Below are 23,225 nucleotides of genomic sequence, written 5' to 3' on the forward strand. Positions count from 1 at the left end.
GGTCAGATGCAGACCCATTCACTTCAATGGGGACTAAAAAGATACGGACAGCACACAGAGTGCTGTCCGCATCCATATGTCCGTTCCATGGCATCGCAAAAATATAGAACATATCCTATTCTTCTCCATATAATGGGCAAGTATAAGACTGTTCTATAGATGGAAGGACGTTCTGTTCTGCAAAATACAGAACGCACTTGGCCGGTATCCATGTTTTGCGGATCCGCAATTTACAGACCGCAAAAACAGGCTACGGCCATGTGCATGAGCCCTTATACTGAGGCCTCTCTCATCCTCACACAGCATTACACAAGGAATGTATCAACTTCCTGACAGAGCGGACAGTAAGCATGACTAGAAGTGACAAGGGATTGTATATCAGTATGCAACTATTAACCAGAATTAAGGATGATACGAGCCACAATATAAAATTACAGTATTATTGGAATGAAGACATGACCTCACACAATTTGTTATACTTACCACTGTCCATTCTCTCCACATTGCTGAAACTGTACTACGTCCCCTGGCCGAAGGGAAAAGGCTGTTGGTGAGCATGTCTCAAAGCTACTTTCAACACAGAAAAGGCTGGAAACCTGCAATAGTAAAATAATATTGTGTAGTTGCAGAAGACTGCATAGGGAAGGACAGTAGTCACCATTTAATTGCATAACTAGAGCTATAGATTTCAAAATACCTAGGGTGCCAATGGATCATATATATCAAATTAAATACTTTCCAAATATGAACTGCAATCAAGGATGGTTTTAGGGTATGGCAAACTGGGCAGTTTCCTAGAGTCCCTGTCTCAAAGTGGGCCTCTAAAGTCAGGAACCCCAGGAGAGGAGTAAAATTAGCCAGTACTATTTATAGGTTTATGAATGTATTACAGTATGTGGTATCTACATGGCAGTATTATGTGTGCTCTGCAAGAGAGTATTTAGGTACTGCACATTACTTGAGCAATGTATGCTGCTACTACAGTAGTGTTAAAAAATAGTGAGGGTAAAAAGCAAAGAAAGTGCAAAATCATTATAATAACTATTATTTCCATAAATGCAAATGCACAAGAAATACTGTAAATTCAATTCCAAATCAAAACAATAAGAAAATGTATCCAGTTTGTGTTAATTCTTTACAGAAAGTAAAGAAAAAGAAATATTAGGCTGTTCCAAAAAATTGCAGAGCCGGCATTTTTCTTTAAAACGCAAAAATTTAGGGGGACATTTATTAAGACTGGTCCACGCCAGTCTTAAGTCCCTCTGCACTGCTGGAGGAAGCGCCAAAATTATGTAGAGGTGCAGGCCTCTGCATAAGTTTGGTGCTTCCTCCAGCAGGCCATGCGACAGACTTGAATCTACACCAGCTTCCTTACTGGTGCAGATTTATAATGTTTTCCACTCCTAAAACTGGCGTGGAAGGTGATAAATGAGCTGGGCCTACCGGTCTGCCTGCTTCCTGGCCCATGCCATGACCCCTTATCTCTGCACTATGGAGAAAATGGCATATATGTTATGATAAATGACCCACTTAATATATAAACTGAAAAAATGTTTGAGATCTTGCTTTACTTTGAACTCCTGAACTAATATTTAGTGGTATACCCATTGCTTCTGAGAACTGCTTGACATCTGTGTTGCATGGAGTTGACCAACTTCTGGCATCTCTGTTCAGATATTCCAATCCAGAATGACTGGACTACATTTCACAGTTCTTCAGCATTTTTGGGTTTTGCCTCATAAACTGCATTTTTTACTTCACTCCACGAGTTCTCTCTTGGATTGGGGCCAGGGCTGGTCAGTCCATTACCTCAATCCAGTTTGTCTGTAACCAAAATGTTCACTTCCTGGTGAGTTCTGGGTCAGGGTCATGTCATGTCGCATAAGGCAAGGCAACATACGTTATATCCTCAAGTATGTTGACATATTCAAACTGATCCATGATCTCTTGCATGTAAAATCCAACACCATGTTTTGAGAAACATCCCCATATCATAATTCTTGCACCACCACCCTTTACTGTATTCACAGTGTACTATGGCTTACTGTACTTAGTGTACTGTCTGTGACCACTAGACCCAAAAAGGAACAATTTTGCTTTCATCAGTCCACAAAATGTTGCTCTATTTCTCTTTTGGCCAGTCAATGTGTTCCTTGGCAAATTTTAACCTATGCAACAACGGGACTTCGCGGGGAGTTCTTGCTGGTAACTTTGCTTCTGATTGTAGCAGTACTTCTACGGGTAACTTCAGATCTTCTTGGAGGTGATCTTTGGCTGAGCTTTTGCTATTTTAGCTATTTGAACAGTTATCTGCTTCCTTCTGCGGCTTTCAGGTTTTCGTTGTCACTTCAGGACATTTGAGAGCAGCCTATAATTTGCTGCACTTCTGTACGGTGGAGATTTAGCATTTCCAGTGTTTCAGAAGGAAATGCACTATAACCAAAATGTGCAGCATTTGCTACCCTTCTACCTTAAATGGGTTGTCCGGCATTTCCCATTTTCACCCAGGCAGCCCCCCTTAATATGAATGCACCCACACCAATTTGTACTTTAAGGCATACGTATCTATTTGCACTAAAGGAAGTAACATACTCTAACAGACAACACCAACTAGTAGACAAACCTCTGTAGATTATCAAAATTGAATCTTTATTAATAACACAGAATAAAATATACAATACATAAAATAGCAGCAGATGATATCCTAAATGAGAAGAAGGAGGAGAACTTCAGAGTCAATCAGTCATCAGTGGTAATTGGACAAATAATTAATTAACTTATAAGACCCAAAAGCATAGTAGTAAAAAAAAACAGGGCAATAAAGCCACAAGGTTGTCAAAGGTTGGCTTTATTGCCTTGTTTTTTGACTACTATGCTTTTAGGTCTTATGGGTTAATGAATTATTTGTTGAATTACCACTGATGGCTGACTGACTCTGAAGTTCTCCTCCTTCTTCTCATTTAGGATATCATCTGCTGCTATTTTATGTATTGTATATTTTATTCTGTGTTATTAATAAAAATACAATTTTGATAATCTACAGAAGTTTGTCTAGTATTTAGTGTTGTTGTCCCCTTAATATGAGCATGTTGTTTATATTTTTACACTGCTAGGAGGAAGCCTTTGTCTAGTTTTTCCCATGGAGAGTCACTGTATCTCCCAAAAAAGCCTTTGTCCTGCACAATTCAGCGCAGGGCAAAGGAAAGCATCGGAGCATGAAATGCTCCGATGCTGATATCAGAGGGCCTGTCCGGGTGAAAATGAGGATATGTCCGGGTTCAGCTCTGAACCTGGACAACCCCTTTGAATAAGGGCCAAAATTAGCATGTTATTCCACAAAATGAATGACTTCACCAAGTTTAATTCCTCACTGCTATTATTTTGAACAAGCCCCTTTCAATGAATGATTCAATTACTTAAAAAAGGGGCCTTGCACGTCCTAATTGTTGGGTCTGCTTTTTTCTATCACTCTACCACACTTACAGTAAGTAATTTGCTATGTAAAAATAATACTTCTACCAAAAACAGTGATTTATCAGGTTAATGATGTTGAACTGCTATTTTTTTAATACTACGTATATATGTTGGAAGTATATAGCAGTATGGGGGCATTACACAGACTGAATTTACTAAGAAAAGTGTATAAAATAGCAGGAGGGCTTTGCCTGCCCTCACTGTCATTGTAGCACACAGCAGTTGCTCACATTTATCCATCTGTGTAGGAAAGATACAATGTTTGCTTTCCTCTCTTTAGCAAGACATGGGGCAATTTACACTATTTGCATGGACATCAGTGAGCCTTTTGTATAGATGGAAAGGAACTCCTCTTTCAGCTTCCGTAGGGTTTTGTTTTACATTCTAAATAATGCTTATTACTACCTATGAAATTAGCCCTATTGTGAAAGCAGTGTCCATTGTAAGCTCCATTGAGACACACGTGCGTGTACATCTACTGTGACAAATAAAGGAATGGGACTTTTTTTGGCATATCGATAAGATATGCCATTAATGGTCAATAGGTGCAGCGCCCAGGACCCGTTCCTATTTAAAGAATGGGACCCTAAAGTGAATAGAGAGAAAGTAGTGTAAGCACAATCAGCACCATAGGACTTCTGAAAATAGGTGAGCACTATCTCTGCTATTTTCAGAAGGTTTATAGCAGTGAACCAAGGGGTGGCCGCACATGCGCAGCTTGTTCTCCATATACTGTGGGGCCCCGTTCTTGAGAGAGGGGTGGATCCCAGAGATGAAATCTGCACCTATATTGGACATTTTTGGCATATTCTATTGATATGCTATAAATGTCCCAGGTGGATTAACCTCTTTAATATTTGTGAATAATTTCTATGTGTAAAACCACAAAGAAGCTGTAGAAAACCACTGCACAGTGAACTGTGCATATACAGTGGGGCAAAAAAGTATTTAGTCAGCCACCAATTGTACAAGTTCTCCCACTTAAAAAGATGAGAGAGGCCTGTAATTTTCATCATAGGTACACTTCAACTATGAGAGACAGAATGGGGGAAAAGAATACAGGAAATCACATTGTAGGATTTCTAATGAATTAATTGGTAAATTCCTCGGTAAAATAAGTAATTGGTCACCTACAAACAAGCAAGATTTCGGGCTCTCACAGACCTGTAACGTCTTCTTTAAGAGGCTCCTCTGTCCTCCACTCGTTACTTGTATTAATGGCACCTGTTTGAACTGAAAAGACTCCTGTCCACAACCTCAAACAGTCACACTCCACACTCCACTATGGCCAAGACCAAAGAGCTGTTGAAGGACACCAGAAACAAAATTGTAGATCTGCACCAGGCTGGGAAGACTGAATCTGCAATAGGCAAGCAGCTTGGTGTGAAGAAATCAACTGTGGGAGCAATTATTAGAAAATGGAAGACATACAAGACCACTGATAATCTCCATCGATCTGGGGCTCCACGCAAGATCTCACCACGTGGGGTCAAAACGATCACAAGAACGGTGAGCAAAAATCCCAGAACCACACGGGGGGACCTAGTGAATGACCTGCAGAGAGCTGGGACTAAAGTAACAAAGGCTACCATCAGTAACACACTACGCCGCCAGGGACTCAAATCCTGCACTGCCAGACATGTCCTCCTGCTTAAGCCAGTACATGCCCGGGCCCATCTAAAGTTTGCTAGAGAGCATTTGGATGATCCAGAAGAGGACCATTGTCATATGGTCAGATGAAACCAAAGTAGAACTTTTTGGTAAAAACTCAACTCGTCGTGTTTGGAGGAGAAAGAATGCTGAGTTGCATCCAAAGAACACCATACCTACTGTGAAGCATGGGGTGGAAACATCATTTTTGGGGGCTGTTTTTCTGCAAAGGGACCAGGACGACTGATCCGTGTAAAGGAAAGAATAATTGGGGCCATGTATCATGAGATTTTGAGTGAAAACCTCCTTCCATCAGGAAGGGCATTGGAGATGAAACGTGGCTGGGTCTTTCAGTATGACAATGATCCCAAACACACCGCCCAGGCAACGAAGGAGTGGCTTTGTAAGAAGCATTTCAAGGTCCTCCAGACCTCAACCCCATAGAAAACCTTTGGAGGGAGTTGAAAGTCTTTGTTGCCCAGCGACAGCCCCAAAACATCATTGCTCTAGAGGAGATCTGCATGGAGGAATGGGCCAAAACACCAGCAACAGTGTGTGAAAACCTTGTTAAGACTTACAGAAAACGTTTGACCTCTGTCATTGCCAACAAAGGGTATATAACAAAGTATTGAGATGAACTTTGGTTATTGACCAAATACTTATTTTCCACCATCATTTGCAAATAAATTCTTAAAAAATCAGACAATGTGATCTTCTGGATATTTTTTCTCTCATTATATCTCTCATAGTTGAGGTATACCTATGATGAAAATTACCGGCCTCTCTTTTTAAGTGAGAGAACTTGCGCAATTGTTGCCTGACTAAATACTTTTTTGCCCCACTGTAAGTTGCTGTAGGTAGACTAGATTTCTAAATAAAGCTTGCAAATACAAAGTATAATTGTTCATCTACATGAATTAAATAGAGCTATAAATTGTCGATTGTCAGTCTATAGTGAAAAGTCCCAATCTGAACAGGAATCCTCTACCATTAAAGGGGTTGTGCACTGGTGTAATATTGATGACCTATCCTCCTATCCTCAGAATAGATCATCAATAGCAGATCAGCAGGGGTCTAACTCCAGGCAGCCCTACTGATCACCTATTTGAAGAGGTTGTGACGTTGTACAAGTGCTGATTCCTCTTAAGAGTTTATTTGCAAGTCATTCTCTTTGTAGTGGCAGTGCAGTGTAATACAGTTGCTTATCCTACTGACTTGAAATGAGACACACTAGTTAGAATTACACTGCGCTGCCTCTACAAAGGAGATGACATGCAAATAAACTCTTAAGAGTAAGCAGTACTTATACAAATGCTGTGACTCCTTCGTACAGATGATTGCCAAGGGTGATGGGAGTCAGACCCCCACCAATTCGATATTGATGACCTATCCTGAGAATAGGTCAAAAATATTATGCCACTGCACAACCCTTTAAGAAAACATGACCTAAATCATGACCCAATGTGGAAAATCCCTTTGTAGAATATAAATATATTACTTTGGTTGTAGTGGTTTCTTCATCAATATCAGAATTTGAAAGTTCATCATTACTCGATGGAATAGCAGAAAAATCTTCATATGTTTCAAGAGAATTAAGATGCTTTGGCCAATCTAAAAAATAAGAAAAAAATCATATGGTTGACATCTTAAAGTTTTTACCAAATCCAGCAAGTTATAGCTTTGGATGACCAGCATATGCCATAATTTACTGTTTTCTGGGGGCGGGGGCCCGGGGGAGCCCTTTGACATTTTCTTAGCTAGTAAATGATTCTTAGTTGTAATACCTGCACATCACTGGGTCAAGAAATGCAAAGTGGCCACTGCCATACTAGTAACGAAGGCCCATCATGGTAATGATTAGTGGATACAGATCAGCAAGGTATGGCATATTATTGCAATATACCATAACTTGATGTAACAAGTGTGCTTTAAGGGTGACACTCTTAATAATGTAGTTAGGAAATAATAGTGTTGTTAGGTTTTGTCTCAAATAAATATTACATAATCTTTGCATGTATAAATTATTAATACTCTGCAAAAAAAAAAGAGGGCATTTGCAGAAAACAAGTCAAGTCAGCAACGATTGTCATGACACCATAGCCACAGTATATATAAGCTCTCCAGCCATAAAATAATACTATACTGATATAGAATAGCAAAAGTTGGCTACTTCAGATTTGAAGTGTCTTTTTTTCAGTTGTAGTAGGTCACATATCATTTTATTGGAACATACATGTTATGGAAATAATACTGTACAACCGTGCATATAATATATACAGTACATATACATTTTGGGCAGCAGGACACCATTCAGTAGGTGTTTTTTTTAATATCCTTCAAATATTTTTCCAGCCATCACTAAACTTTTTTCGGGATTGGATAACCGCTTTATAAATTATGCCTCTGAGAACAATAGTATACAGTTTATATAAATCAAACACAACATGGATACAAAAGCATGCAACAGTCACTAACAAAGTCACAACGTTGATCCATTTCCAAATCATGCACTCCCAGGAACAAGATGTTTTTTATTAATTGGTTCTAAAATATATTGTTCATTCAGATTATAATCTCTCTATATAAGTACAAAGCATAAAATAAAAATACAACTAAGGCTACTTTCACACTAGAGTTTTATGCGGATCCGTCATGGATCTTCAAAAACGCTTCTGTTACAATAATACAACCGCATGCCTCCGTCATGCACGGATCCAGTTGTATTATGTCTTCTATAACCAAGATGGATCCGTCATGAACACCATTGAAAGTCAATGAGGGACGGATCCGTTTTCTATTGTGTCAGAGAAAACTCTCCTAGGACGGACAGAAAAACGCTGCAAGCAGCAGTTTGGTGTCTGTCTCCAGAGCGGAATGGAGACAAAATGATGCATTCTGAGTGGATCCTTTTCCATTCAGAATGCATTAGGGCAAAACTGATCAGTTTTGGACCGCTTGTGAGAGGCCTGAACGGATCTCACAAACGGAAAGCCAAAATGCCAGTGTGAAAGTAGCCTAATATACAGTATAACATATCATTTTTTAGGAAGTAAATTAGATTACTATTTCTGTACAAAATGCATGTGGTCGAGTTGAAAGAAAACGGAAGCAGAGGAGAGAAGGTGTCAGTTTTGTCAGGAAGTTTATTTCAGACACAAGATATGAATGCGGTCAGGGCTGCAAAATGTAACATCTGCGCTAGTGAACTCTGGTTAGCTGTTTCTTGCAAATAAACAGATTACGGGAGTTACTATATATGGCATAGCCAGACACCTTCGCATCCCTATTGACAATAATCAGATATGCTGGGCCCGTCCCCTTCCTCACCCACGCCACGCCCCCTATTTTAGACCTGCAATCTGTGCCAGAAATACGCCAAAAATGGGCAAATTTCTGTTAGTAAATGACACCCTTATTTTTTTATTTGGATCCAATAGAAAATGCATGAACACTACACTGTGCGAATCTAGCCTAAATTTAGTATCCCTCTTCCTTGTGTTTACTGTGGTAGTCCTACATGGAACACCTTTAAACAGCAGTGAAAGATGAAAGCGGGTGAAATCTCTCGCCTGCGCTGTGCCATTCAGCATTCGGCGCGTGTGCAGTAAGGAAGTCGCCAGCGGCAAGTGTCCTTTCTTCAATACGCCAGCAGGGGTGAGATTTCACCTGCACTCAGGGCCAGACAGGAGGATGTGAATGCTGCCTGGCCCTGTCAATCAAGTCTTGGAGGACATGGACAGAGGTGGGAGAATGGAGCCTCTATCAGCAGGAGCAACGCCCCGCCCCCCCCCCCCCCCCCCGCTCTTAGAGGCTAATTTGCATATAATAAAAGTACACTTTCTGCAGGAACGGGTGCATGTACTAAAACAGGACTAGGCTAGATAGGCTCAGCTTACATTAGCGCATTGTTAATGTCAGCCAGGTTAATAGTGTTATTTCTGCTGAAAGAAAGCCTTTATGGTGTAAATGTTTCAGTTTAAAGAGTCTTCTATCAAAGCAACGCTGTAACTGAGCATTACTAAGGCTCCTTTCAGACAAGCGAGTTCCACGCATCGGACTAGCAGCTCCCGTCCTGACCTCCCAGCAATGGCGGGGTCGCATAGCATTAATATTGATTTCTGATTACAGTTCTGGAATGTATTGGTTAACACCGAGGTAGTGACAAGAGGCGGCTGGGAACTTCTGCATGTTACACACAGGCCTCTTCTGTGAACTGAAGACAGATTCTCCTTAGCAGCGCTGTTACAGCCTTGCTAAGAATACACCCTGTTTTCTCGTATAAAGAAACATCTTTCCCTAATTAAGTATATTTAAAAATGTTTAGCATCCCTGTCCCTCATCTATATCAAAAATAAACTGAAACTACAGTTAGGCCTCAAGCACACGACCGTTGTGTGTTTTGAGGTCCGCAAAGTGCGAATCCGCAAAACATGGATGGCGTCCATGTGCGTTCCGCAATTTTTGGAACGGCACGGACAGCCTTTAATATAACTGCCTGTTCTTGTACGCAAAGCGTGGACAAGAATAGAACACATATTTTTTTTGCGGACCACGGAACGGAGCAACGGATGCGGACAGCACTCATCTTTTGCGGACCCATTGAAGTGAATGGGTCCGCAGCTGAGCCGCCCAAACTGCAGCTCGTATATGGACCAAAACAACAGCCGTGTGCATGAGGCCTTACACTGAGAAAAATTTTCATTTAGGCCTCGTTCACACTTCAGTGTTTGGTCAGTGATTTCCATCAGTGATTTGTGAGCCAAAACCAGGTGCAGCTCTAAACACAGAACAGGAGCAGATCTTTCCCTTCTACCTCATGTCTGTGGAGGCTCCACTTCTGGTTTTGGCTCACAAATCACTGATGGAAATCACTGACCAAACACTGAAGTGTGAACGAGGCCTTACTTTGGTAACTGAAATGTAAGATTTCAATGCAATGCTGGTTGGTGTTTAGATCACCAAATCAAAACTACAAGTAAGGGCTCATGCACACGAACAAGTTTTTTCCCCGTATATGTTCAGGTTTTTTTGCGGACCATATGCGGAACCATTCATTTCAATTGGTCTGAAAAAAAACCAGATGTTACTCCATGTGCATTCCATTTCTGTATGTCCGTATTTCCGTTCCGCCAAAAAATAGAACATGTGCTATTATTGTCCACATTACAGACAAGGATAGGACTGTTCTATAAGGCCTCATGCATACAACCGTATGTGTTTTACGGTCTGTAAAAAACGGATCCGCAAAAAATACGTATTGGCGTCTGTGTGTCTTCCGTATTTTGCGGAACGGAACAGCTGGTCCATAATAGAACAGTACTATCCTTGTCCGTAATGCGGACAATAATAGGACATGTTCTATTTTTTTTGTGGAACGGAAATATGTACATACAGAAACGGAATGCACGCAGAGTAACTTCCATTTTTTTGCGGACCCACTGAAATGAATGGTTCCGTATACGGTCCGCAAAAAAACTGAACGGACACGGAAAGAAAATACATTCGTGTGCATGAGGCCTTAGAGGCCAGCTGTTCCGTCATCCGTATTTTTTTTGCGGACCGCAACATACATATGGTCGTGTGCATGAGACCTAAATATGGAGTTTCTTTTTAGGAGTTTGTAGGCCCCAGCCTCGGATCATTTTAGAACATCACCAATAACAATCATCTAATTCAAAGCTTTCTGTCATCAACCTGCATGTCAGAAAGTTCACGGTTACCAAAAAAGTATAGTAAAAAGAACAAGTAAAAATGCTACATATTCTGTCAGAAAACAAGAAACCACACATGCATGCAAAATCACAACACTTATACCTTCGAGACCCAGTGGTGTTGGGTCACTCTTAATTTCATGTCTTTTTGCTTTAACATCTGGACCAAGTGGACCTATTAAGTTTATAAATGTGGAGAATTTGTAATATAGTTAAGTGCTTTCAAATAAGCAAAATATACCAGTAAATCACAATGTAACTGTCTCTTAGTATCAAACATATATCATACTTCTAATTAGTAGGAACACATCATGCATTGCTAGCAACAAAGGTGGACAACTTTTACAATGGCTTAGAGGTTTTCCAGATTTATTTCTCATTCACACGTCACTGTTCGGTCAATGATTTCCATCTTTGATTTTGAGCCAAAACCAGGTGCGGCTCTAAACACAGAACAGGTGCAGATCTTTCCTTATACCTTATGTCTGTGGAGGCTCCAATCCTGATTTTATCTCACAATCACTGACCAAAACACAGCCGTGTGAATGAGGCTTTAACATGCTTTTCTATATATATGTTCTCTTGTAGTTGATTGCCTCATGTACATCTTCCCTCTGCTTTTCTATTTCAATTTGGACTCCTGACCTGCTTTCTCCATGTAGCACTTCCTGGTGCTGTATCCAACCAAACCCATGATGCACTTCTCCTTTTCTGCCACAGCTCCAGCACCGCCCCTAACAATGTCCAGCTTATAGCTCCTCCCACCCAGCTAGTTACATAGACACTCCTCTATCACTGCCGCTGTTGCTGCATTGATACACCCACGGACATAACATCACAGGAAATCAGAACAAGCCGCATGGACATGGTCATGTGACCACAGCCCTGAAAGGAAGATAGGAGCAATAAAGATAAAAGAAATACATCACAAAATTACAGCTAATTTCTCAATTGATTATTTCAAAGGATGTTCATACAAACCAGAAAACCTTTTTAAAGATGATTTACTGTGAAGTCCTCAATACATTTCGTGCTTTTTGCACCATATAACTACAGTTGCAAGAAAAAGTATGTGAACCCTTTGGAATGATATGGATTTCTGCACAAATTGGTCATAAAATGTGATCTGATCTTCATCTAAGTCACAACAATAGACAATCACAGTCTGCTTAAACTAATAACACACAAAGAATTAAATGTTACCATGTTTTTATTGAACACACCATGTAAACATTCACAGTGCAGGTGGAAAAAGTATGTGAACCCTTGGATTTAATAACTGGTTGAACCTCCTTTGGCAGCAATAACTTCAACCAAACGTTTCCTGTAGTTGCAGATCAGACGCGCACAACGGTCAGGAGTAATTCTTGACCATTCCTCTTTACAGAACTGTTTCAGTTCAGCAATATTCTTGGGATGTCTGGTGTGAATCGCTTTCTTGAGGTGATCTCAATCTGGTTGAGGTCAGGACTCTGACTGGGCCACTCCAGAAGGCGTATTTTCTTCTGTTTAAGCCATTCTGTTGTTGATTTACTTCTCTGCTTTGGGTCGTTGTCATGTTGCAACATCCATCTTCTGTTGAGCTTCAGCTGATAGACAGATGGCCTTAAGTTCTCCTGTAAAATGTCTTGATAAACTTGGGAATTAATTTTTCCTTTGATGATAGCAATCCGTCCAGTCCCTGACGCAGCAAAGCAGCCCCAAACCATGATGCCCCCACCACCATACTTCACAGTTGGGATGAGGTTTTGATGTTGGTGTGCTGTGCCTCTTTTTCTCCACACATAGTGTTGTGTGTTTCTTCGAAACAACTCAACTTTGGTTTCATCTATCCACAGAATATTTTGCCAGTACTGCTGCGGAACATCCAGGTGCTCTTGTGCAAACTGAAAACTGAAAATGTGCAGCAATGTTTTTTTTGGACATCAGTGGTGTTGAGGGAAGTGTTGGATTTAAATATATATGTATATATGCCCTTACATATATGCATGTATATTGGCCCTTTTGCATGGGCCGGTCCAGGTAGTATGGGTGTATACATGGAGATGTATGTATGCCCCCTCGTCAGCATACATCTCTATGTATAATATATCCATAGGCAGGTGGGCTTATTACTGCCCATTTATGCCCCAGAATTATATTGTGTATATGTACATGCAGGTAGATGTGCCCCAAACATCTATATGGATGTATATACCTAAATGTGGGCCCAGTACCTAAGTGCCCCCAGGTTGGGTGGATATATATGTATATACTGATATGATCCCCAGGTTGTGTAGTGTGTATATGTGTATATATATATATATATATATATATATATATATATTGATCAGCCTGGTTCTGTTATGACGTAGGCGTGTGAGGTGCTATGTTGTGGCATCTGGGGGGATGCTCTCATTTACACCTTGGGCAGGAAGTCTTTTGATTCCTGAGCTAGCCTCGGGGGGGGGGGGGGGGCAACTGATTCAGTTCAAGCATTCCATCACACGCCTACGATGATGTCATCACCCTCCTGTTGAAGGAGGGGGTCTGCTTTTGTGGCTATATTAGCTCAAGCAAGACAAAGGGGCAGTCTCTTGCATCTGGACTACAATCAGAGACACATGGGATGGGAACAGCTCCCTGAAGGAAGAGAGGCCACATGCGGCCACATGCTCCTGAAGATGGCTGAGTACCAACCATCCCCTAACCCCTCGCTGCTGACCTCATGCCTCAGCATTAATCCCTGATGAGCATGTACCCTAGAGGCAACCCAGTTACCCCTTTAGCTGCCCTGCAATCCTACCCCTTCACTGCTGCCTGCTTACCCCAGCAGCAGCTGATGGTGTGTTAACCCTTTGACTCCCATAGGGATAGCTTAGAGCTAGGTTGGGTTGGGCTGCTAAGGAATGTATGTAAGTGTATTAGAGTGTGGGGTGGAATTGGGAATTGTCTAGTGTAGAAAGGTTTGGATTGTGGTGTGTGCGTCTATATGAATATATATATATATATATATATATATATATATATTTATAACCATTGATCTATAAATATATATAGATCTAGCGTATAATTAGACTTGAATTATTGTCTCTGACCAGTACCACAGCAGTACCACAATTGTGTTTACCCCTTACTGATATTGTAATTGTAGTTAAATTCTGGGGAGTATTTGGGACTGTGTTAGTGTAGTTAGAACCGTATTAGTGTGTTGTTATAGTGTGTTTACTTATATTGCTGTGTGCTGCTATAAATATATCTATTTCATTGATATAAAAATAAGAAATTCCGCAGCACATCCAGGTTGTAAGAAAGTAAAAAAAGGCTTTATTCACCAAGCATATTTCATTGATATAGATATATATAATTATAAGCAAATATTAGACTGTTACGTATAGTGTGTTAATAAATACCTTTTATTTAAGCACAGTGTGTAGTCTTTTGTTGTAGTAGGTGCCGCAGCAATAGCCATAGTGTAGTTCAGTGGAGTGTATAGGTAACAGAGGTAGTTAGCTAGTTAACATAACCTAGCTAGTTAGGTATTTATATATGATTTAGGCATAAATAGGCGGAGTCATCACTAGACGACTCGCGCCTATTTATGAATATTAATTATCAAGTGGCTTCCTCTGTGGTATCCTCCCATGAAATCCATTCTTGTTTAGTGTTTTACATATCGTAGATTCGCTAACAGGGATGTTAGCATATGCCAGAGACTTTTGTAAGTCTTTAGCTGACACTCTAGGATTCTTCTTCACCTCATTGAGCAGTCTGCGCTGTGCTCTTGCAGTCATCTTTACAGGATGGCCACTCCTAGGGAGAGTAGCAGCAGTGCTGAACTTTCTTCATTTATAGACAATTTGTCTTACCGTGGACTGATGAACAACAAGGCTTTTGGAGATACTTTTATAACCCTTTCCAGCTTTATGCAAGTTAACAATTCTTAATCGTAGGTCTTCTGAGAGCTCTTTTGTGCGAGACATCATTCACATCAGGCAATGCTTCTTGTGAAAAGCAAACCCAGAACTGGTGTGCTTTTTTTATAGGGCAGGGCAGCTGTAACCAACACCTCCAATCTCATCTCACTGATTGGACTCCAGTTGGCTGACACGTCACTCCGATTAGCTCTTGGAGATGTCATTAGTCTAGGGGTTCTCATACTTTTTCCACCTGCACTGTGAATGTTTACATGGTGTGTTCAATAAAAACATGGTAACATTTAATTCTTTGTGTGTTATTAGTTTAAGTAGACTGTGATTGTCTATTGTTGTGACTTAGATGAAGATCAGATCACATTTTATGACCAATTTGGTCAGAAATCCATATCATTCCAAAGGGTTCACATACTTTTAATTTCAACTATATATGGACAGCCGAGGATTCTTACTAGACTGAAACATTTCAGGTCCTCTTTAAGATGTTTAAGATATATGATCTGTTAATTATTTAGGAATACGTATGTAAGCAAAATTATGTATAATAAATAACCGTTACTGAAGCTTTACTGCTAACCTAGGTATAACATTTTGCTTCATTTCACATCATTCCTACAGTTTACAGAACAAAGTGATAATGTTTGTGAAGCATAAAAATGTGGTCGAGAAATATTTTGAAATTCGTTCGCACTTCGTATGTCGGTAAAAGCAGAATTGCGTTATGGATTCTGTTACCACGGACCATAACGCAATTCTATGACGGAATGCATAACCAAATGCCTTTAGAGGCAGGAGAGGACTCCCCTGCATAATGGAAACGGGACGGATCTGTTTTGCAGCTCATAGACTTCTATTACCCAGGTTTCATTCCAAATGCCTTATCAGGGGCGTATGCCCGCCCTCCATTTGGAGCAAAACCCGCATCGGGCATGAACATTTGGCTGGTTTTACGTGATTTATATCTATGCTTTTGAGTATAATAAATATTTATACGGTAGAATTGCCTACAGGACTTCACTATTTGGAGCACACTTCCTTTGCTGCGGTGACTAAAGGGTGCAAAGTACAAGAGGAATAGAAAAACGAATACTCAGACTGATGTGCCTGCGTTTTCTTTTATACCTGTGAGTACAACCTGTGCAAGTGTGTGTGAATAGTGACCACAATACTTTGCTATCAGTGCGGTTTTTGGCATTCCACAGGGCTCTTAGTGGTGAGAAGACGTGTGTGGGAATCAATGTTTTACCCGTGTGTATAAAGTTGGATGACTCTGTGAGGAAGTGGTTACTGGTAGAGACTGCGCCGTCCACTGAAATATATTGTCTGTTTGTGAATACGACCCGCTTCACATTTAGGACTTGCTGCACTTCAGGATAAGGCAACGTATTGGAAGGAAAAAAAAGTTTTTATATTGTAATGAGTAACATGGTCTGGTAATCAGTCGGCATCTTTGTCATATCGAAATCAGCAGTTCTTAGCTTTTCTCTTATACTTTGAAGAGGTACGTACACTATATAGACAGAAGTATTGGGACATCAGGACATTACACACACGGGAGCTTTTATAACATCCCACTCTATCGCTATATCTTCATTCTTCTCCTCCCGCTTCCTTAAACTCAACATGGAGAAAACTGAATTCAACATCTTTCTCCCATGTTACTCCACCCCCTTCCTGACCTATCCATTACAGTTAATAACACCATGCTTTCTCTGGTCTCACAGGTTTGCTGCCTGGGGATAATATTTGATTCTGCCCTAATCTTCAAAATGCTACAAAATGCTAGTGCATGGCTTTGTAATGTCCTGTCTGAACTACTGCAACATCTTCCTCTGCGGCCTCCGCCAGGTTACTCCATCTCTACCCTCGGTTCTCCTCTGCTGCTCCCCTCTGCCAATCCCTTCACTGACTCCATTACCCAGCAAATCCAGTTTAAACTAATAACCACAACATGTAACGCCATTCACAATTAGTCTACTCCACATCTTTCATCTGCTTTCCCGATATATCCCCACATGTAATCTCTGATCCCCGCACAACCTTCTTCTTTGTTCTTCTCTTGTCTGTTTTTCACACAATCGACTACAAGATTTCTCACGTGCATCCCCCATACTCTGAAAATACACTTCTTAAGGAAAGCCTACCACCTGCAATAAGCATGCTGCCACCACACAGCCAGATGAGCCACTTTTACCTTACTTTTCACCTACTGTGTTCTTGCCCCTTCCCTTATAGATTGTAAGCTCTCATGGGCAGAGTCCTCTCTCTCTCTCTGTACCAGTCTTTTATTAGTTTAGTGTTTATCATATTTGTATTTTTAAATTGTATATGTTTAACTCCTTCTTGATGCACAGCACTATGGAACTAATGGCGCTTACAAAGAAATAATAGTATTAGTAAAGCCATATGTATTATTAATTGGTCCCTGCTTGCAGCTAAATCAGTTCCCAATCTTCTGGGAATTTTTGCTCATTCACTCAGAAGAGCATTTGTAAAGGTCAAACACTGATGTTGAGGACTTGGCTATCAATTTATGTTCTGGTTCATCCCAAAGGTCTTTGATATATATATATATATATATATATATATATATATCAATCTATGTATAAAATGTAATAAATGGCAGCACAAACTTTAAAGTTTGGAAATCGGGTGCAAGCTCCAGTGGGAATAGCGTCCCAGGATAATATGAATGGAAAAATAGAGCAGCACTCCAGTAAAGTGAAAAAAGAAAGCTGTTTATTCACCCAGTGGTGACGCGACGTTTCGGCTCCAACATGAGAGAGGTTTCATGTTGGAGCCAAAATGTTGCGTCACCACTGGGTGAATAAACAGCTTTCTTTTTTCACTTTACTGGAGTGCTGCTCTATTTTTCATTCGTATATATACTATACTGTGTATATATATATATATATATATATATATATATATGTGTGTAAATATAATGGACAGCTCTCACTGTGAATACTTATTATCAACTTAACAAAGTGAAAAAGTAGCACTCACCCAGGTTGTATTCTGTATATAACGTTATCCTAATTATGAATGACACAAATTCTCAACGCTACAGCTCTGATCGGCCACGTTATTGTTCAACCATTCAGAGCAATACCAAGCATCTAGCACTGAAATGGCAACTGGTAAATGTCTTTAGGTAGTTTGAATGCCATACACTCAGAAAGGTATACATTAATGTCAGTGTACATGGAAGGAGGTCCCTTTTAAAGAATGTGCATTCACTGAACTGCAGCTACACATTTTGAACCCTTCTGATCAATTTCAGTGCTATGACACATAACATAACAGAAAGCCATTGGAAGAGGCACAGGCACAACTATAAAAGAGCAGTATATTTGTAGATATTAGAATGGATGCAAAGGCTTATGTTTACTACCTTTTGTGCGAGCTGGAACTTTAATAGCTGTTGAACTGATAGAAGAAGCTAATGAAAAGCGACGAGCAACTTCTTTCTCCTTAGATTCTGACTCTGATGGACACAGATGTATAGCAAGAATTTGTCAAAATACAGTAGGTAAATAAAGTAGATAAAGCTTCACGTAACATGGACAAACAGATGCAGGATGTTAACTGTCAATGTGAAAGTGAAGGACAATGATGTTCATCAAGGCAAGGTCCACCCTGGCAACAGCCCTACAATTTGCTTTACTGGGCTGCTAGACGGAGGGCTGTAGTTCACTTTGATATGCACAACACCTGGATGTGGATTTCAATATTAAAAAAGTCCTATTAGCTATAATTCCTCCCACTATTCCACACTCAGCTGAGACACTGGTCTATTAATACAAGTCAATAAAATATATTTGTTTTATAACAGTAGCTAGAAAAGACTGAAAAACAATCATTTAACTGCCATCTGTTTTAGGAGTACAAAGTCTAAATCTAATTTGTTTATGAGTATTATAGGTTGCCCTTTCAAAGAAATCAATTTGTATCCTCTGCTTGGGAGCTCAGTGTCATGTGGCTGGTGTTTGTACATCTATTATTTGATTTTTGCTACCACTGTTATCAAGTAGCAATATACCGGTACATTTTCTAGATGTTTAGCTCAAACACAAGAAATCATTTAGACTGCATAAAAGTCTTTTCAATGGGACTAAAGGGCTTATTCACGTTGTTGGGGTATCTGTGCACGCAGCGGTGTGTGCCACACGGCCAAGAACTGCACATGGTTGCACTATTTGCTATTATTTATTATTTACTTAACGTTCCATTCCAATAAAATCAGACTTAAACCCGTCCCTAAAAAAATCCCTCCAATGTCTCTGCCTAGGGAGTGGAATAGCCAGCCCGAAAAGGTGTGACCTAGATGCGGCTTCTAGATCACATCTATGCTCCGCAATATCAACCATCATCTTGGCTTCTTCATATAAGCAAATCTTCTACATATTTTGAATGCTATTGTGTCTTTTCTGAACAATTGATCACATTTTGTAAATTCTAGATATCTTTGGAAAAGTGGTCCTGCCCACAGTGGCATTGTGGTCGTGTCAGGATACCTATTGTTTATGGTGGTGGTGTCTGCTATATCTGTTTCTTGATTGTAACCAGTCAACATCACTTTAGCACCTAAAATACCCCATTTTTGTATGTATGGGGTGAAACGAACTGGGCTTCAATAACACTGAGTACAAGTACTGTAGGTACTAATGGGTGTATTTGTAACTTATAACTCTACTCTTTTTTGCCATAAAATAAAAATAACTTTAAAAAAGTGTACAATTGTTTTTTTTCCTGCATTTTTGTCAAAATAAAAAATAAATATAAATGAAACACTAAATTATATGTACTAAAACATGGCAACTAAATAAGTACAACTCATTCTACAAAAAAACAAAACAAGACCTTTATAAAGGTACGATAGATCAAACAGAAAAAAAGAATGTTATGATCCCTGAAATGCAAAGAGGTCAAAAACATTATTCATGTTCTTAAGGCCAGAATTGGCTTGGCTAATTCTAGTGGTTAACTCTGGCACACTTAGCATTTTACAGATTACAAGGTTTTGTTTCAAAATATTATTGCCGTGATCTATGTTTTGCTGAATACATTCGTTAGAACTGCATAACCTTGGTGTTCACTTGCTTGTTCCAGTCATGTAATTTGCTATTTTATAGAGTATCCTCTTTTGATATACCGCATTTTTCACCCCATAAGACGCATTTTCCCCCCCAAATTCCCCTGCGTCTTATGGGGCGAATACTAATGAGCGCTTCCATTAAGGAAGCGTTCATTAGTACCGGAGGACCAAGAATCAGTGAAGGTCTTTACTCACTGCTTCCTGGTCCTCAGATGTCTGCTGTGCAGTGGCTGTGCACAGCGTGAGGGCGCTCTGTGACAGCAGGAGGAAGAAGGTTGCGGGCGGTGAGGAGCGGCGGTGTCCAGGAGCAGGAGAGGTAAGTGGTTTTTTTATTTTATAAAACATGAGGCAATATGGGGCTGCTGGGGGATGATATGAGACAATATGGAGCTGCTGGGGCTGATCTGGGGCAATGAGGGATAATATGAAAGGCATTGGGGGCTGCTGGGGGATAATATAAGAGGCAATGTGGGCTGCTGGGGCTGATATGAGACTGCTGGGGGCTGATGAGAGGCATGGGGCTCTTATCTGAGGTCTGATTGGGGGTCATTAAAATTGGGGTCTGAGCTGAGGCCTGATTGGGGGTCTGATCTGAGATCTTGTTGGTGTCTTATTAACATTGGGAGTCTGATTGGGGCTGTTAGCTGAGGGCTGATTAACATTGGGGGTCTGATTGGTGGTCTGACCTTTAGGTCTAATTAAAAATATTTTTTTCTTATCGTCCCCTCCTCTAAAACCTAGGTGTGTCTTATGAATAAGTGCGTCTTATAGGGTGAAAAATACGGTACTTACATTCTCGTTATTTTACAATATTTTCTTATGAGCAATTTAATCTCTAGTATTTTTTTCAGTTAGGCCATATATTTGCATTCGCTTTACTCAAGTTGGTATCAGAGAAATTATGTAGTACAAGAAATATAGCAACATTGATGATGACAGCAAGTGTTAACTTGAACATATTGTACATACTGTAGGTAGCCCAAGGCAGCAATCTCTAAGCACAGAAATGGCAAGAAAATATCTATTAAATGATTTGTTCATTGGAAAAACAAATTCAGAAAAATGGCAGAACTGAGTTACAAAATAAAACAAGCAATACTCACAAATCAGCGTCTGATGCCATTCCAACACTTACCTGGTCTCTGCATCCTAGTGTCTTATGAGGCACAGGAAATGCCTACTTAGTCACTTAAGCATTTAACCTAAATATTGAATACTATTTTCATTGTATCTCTATAGAAGTTGGCCCTCCATTATTGTAATACACAGCTTCAAAAATCCTGCGTGGACATAGATGTAAAAGCTAACAGCCAGCAACCACCACTTGAGTCAGTAGGCAATATACTCCAATGCTCCTTTTAGTGGTGTCTGCAGATAGGCTCCATGTTATCTTTTACACCTATGTCTATGTAGGGGATTTGGTGTGCTGTGTAAAAAAATAAAAAAATAAATCAAGGTTCAGCTCAGATCTGTGGCCCTAAAAATTTGCATAATTATGAAAAATAATTGATGTTTACCTTATTATTACATGCACATAGCAGTGTTGTTTATGTCGATTTTCCATGCAGATTTTCATGCATTTCCACACCAAATTGGCACCAAAATCTGCATGTGTTACTTGCAGATTTTTCCACAGATTTTGATGGGGATTTACCCCAGATATCACCCAATACATTCCAAATCTGAACTGAAAGTCCACACAAACAACTGACATTCTGCAGATTTCAAAATCCACAATGCAGATCAATTTGTGGACCATGTACATGAGACTTGGAGAATCTTATCTATTTAGTGGGTACATATACCAAAGGATTATTTTTGTCAACATACTCTCATATGTTATTTTACCGGATGCCTCACTATTAAAAAGTATACTATTCCATACAGCATAAAAAATAAGCATATCGAAGTATCATGTAAGGACACTCCTTTTGACCCCCGTCAGGTAAATGGGGCCTATGGTTACATCTGATGTACTGTGAGCTTTTTACCACTTATGGCAAGCGGGCACTACAAAACTCCTACCTGCTGATTTTTATATGTCAGATATACTTAGAATTTTTTTTGATATTTTGGAACATGGTTGGAGTAATGATAAACCTTTCTTTTAAAAATGGTACATTTCTATTATTGTATTGTTTAGACAGACAGAAGTACTGTATCACAGAGATAGCAATAAAAGCATCTGGAACACGACTGTGTCTCTGTGTGCCCTTCCTTCGTCATTAAAAGGGTTATCCTAGACTAAACTTTTTAACAGTCCACTTCAGAGTGGCTGGACCCACGTTGGGGTTCATACTAACCTGGTCCCTCTGCTGGATTCCAGCTGCATTGCTCCACAGCCGCCTCCACAGGTTCTGGGTCGCTGGGTATCAATATCCTGGGCATCATGTGAACTAATAATGTACCGTGTGGGTGACAGGTCACCGCTGCAGGATGTTGATTCCCAGAAACCCGGGGCCTTTGAAGGCGGCCATGGAGTGATGCAGCCAGAATCCATCAAGGGGACAAGGTAAGTATGAACCCTAACACTGGTCCAGCCACTCTGAAGAGGTCTGTTAAAAAAGTTTAGTCTTGGATAACCCCTTTAGGGTAATTTTATCAATTTGCTAGTGCACTCCAGGTAAATTTATTTGAGAAACTTAATTTTGTTTGCAAATGTTAAAATTAACGTATCTAGACAATAATATGTTACCTAAAAGCTATCTACATCTCATGTCACTGTATATTAAAGGGCACCGGTCAGCAGATTTGTACCTATGAAACTGGATGACCTCTTGCATGTGAACTTAGCTGACAGATGCCCTTTGAATTGCATTTCCTTAAAAAAAAGACACCGGAAAATGCATAATCCTGAGATCTCTTCATGTGAAGTCTTTTCATACTAGTTTCAGCTATTATTTTGATGTCCTGGTCAGGTACCTGATGCTGCGTGACAACCACTTATTTCTATTATAGGGCTTATATTTTCTGTGACCTATGTAGGCCTTAGACATAGGAACAATTGACTCTGCTGCGGATAAAAAAGCAGTTATAGACACACATGCAGTGTAATGGTTATGCTATAGTGGTTACAGTGCATACTTGATTAGTGACTTGGACATAAATAATGAGAAGACAAGAAGATGAAAAGTGAATGCTGATGGAACACGTTCATGAGCTTGTGGAGGACAAGACACCACAAAGTGCAAATGCTCAGGTTACCTTTGGGTGGAGTCCTGCGGTTCGAAAGACCCTGCAATGTGAACCTTTTTCTAGCAAGCGCTGAGCGCTCAAGATTATGACTGGCAGGATTATCAGCTAGGAAAGAGGGAGAGGGAAAGCAGTAAAGCTGGAGGGGAGTGAGGTTAGTTAGGATAACCAGCAAGCACACAAGGG

The 23,225-nt window shown here is 40.1% G+C and overlaps 1 protein-coding gene across 1 annotated transcript in view; it reads right to left on the reverse strand.

The window, feature by feature from the left end:
- Positions 1 to 23,225, reverse strand: part of MCF2L2 (MCF.2 cell line derived transforming sequence-like 2) — a 508,793-nt gene that overhangs the window by 27,396 nt on the left and 458,172 nt on the right. The window contains exons 27-31 of the mRNA XM_044288562.1: positions 23,052 to 23,147; positions 18,144 to 18,230; positions 10,939 to 11,010; positions 6,623 to 6,735; positions 484 to 596 (exon numbers count right to left, since the gene is read on the reverse strand). Coding sequence (XP_044144497.1) covers positions 484 to 596; positions 6,623 to 6,735; positions 10,939 to 11,010; positions 18,144 to 18,230; positions 23,052 to 23,147 — 481 coding nt within the window. The remainder of the gene's footprint in view (positions 1 to 483; positions 597 to 6,622; positions 6,736 to 10,938; positions 11,011 to 18,143; positions 18,231 to 23,051; positions 23,148 to 23,225) is intronic.

This window comes from Bufo gargarizans, chromosome 4 (genome assembly GCF_014858855.1).
Source record: "Bufo gargarizans isolate SCDJY-AF-19 chromosome 4, ASM1485885v1, whole genome shotgun sequence".
In the NCBI taxonomy this organism is placed as follows: Eukaryota; Metazoa; Chordata; class Amphibia; order Anura; family Bufonidae; genus Bufo; species Bufo gargarizans.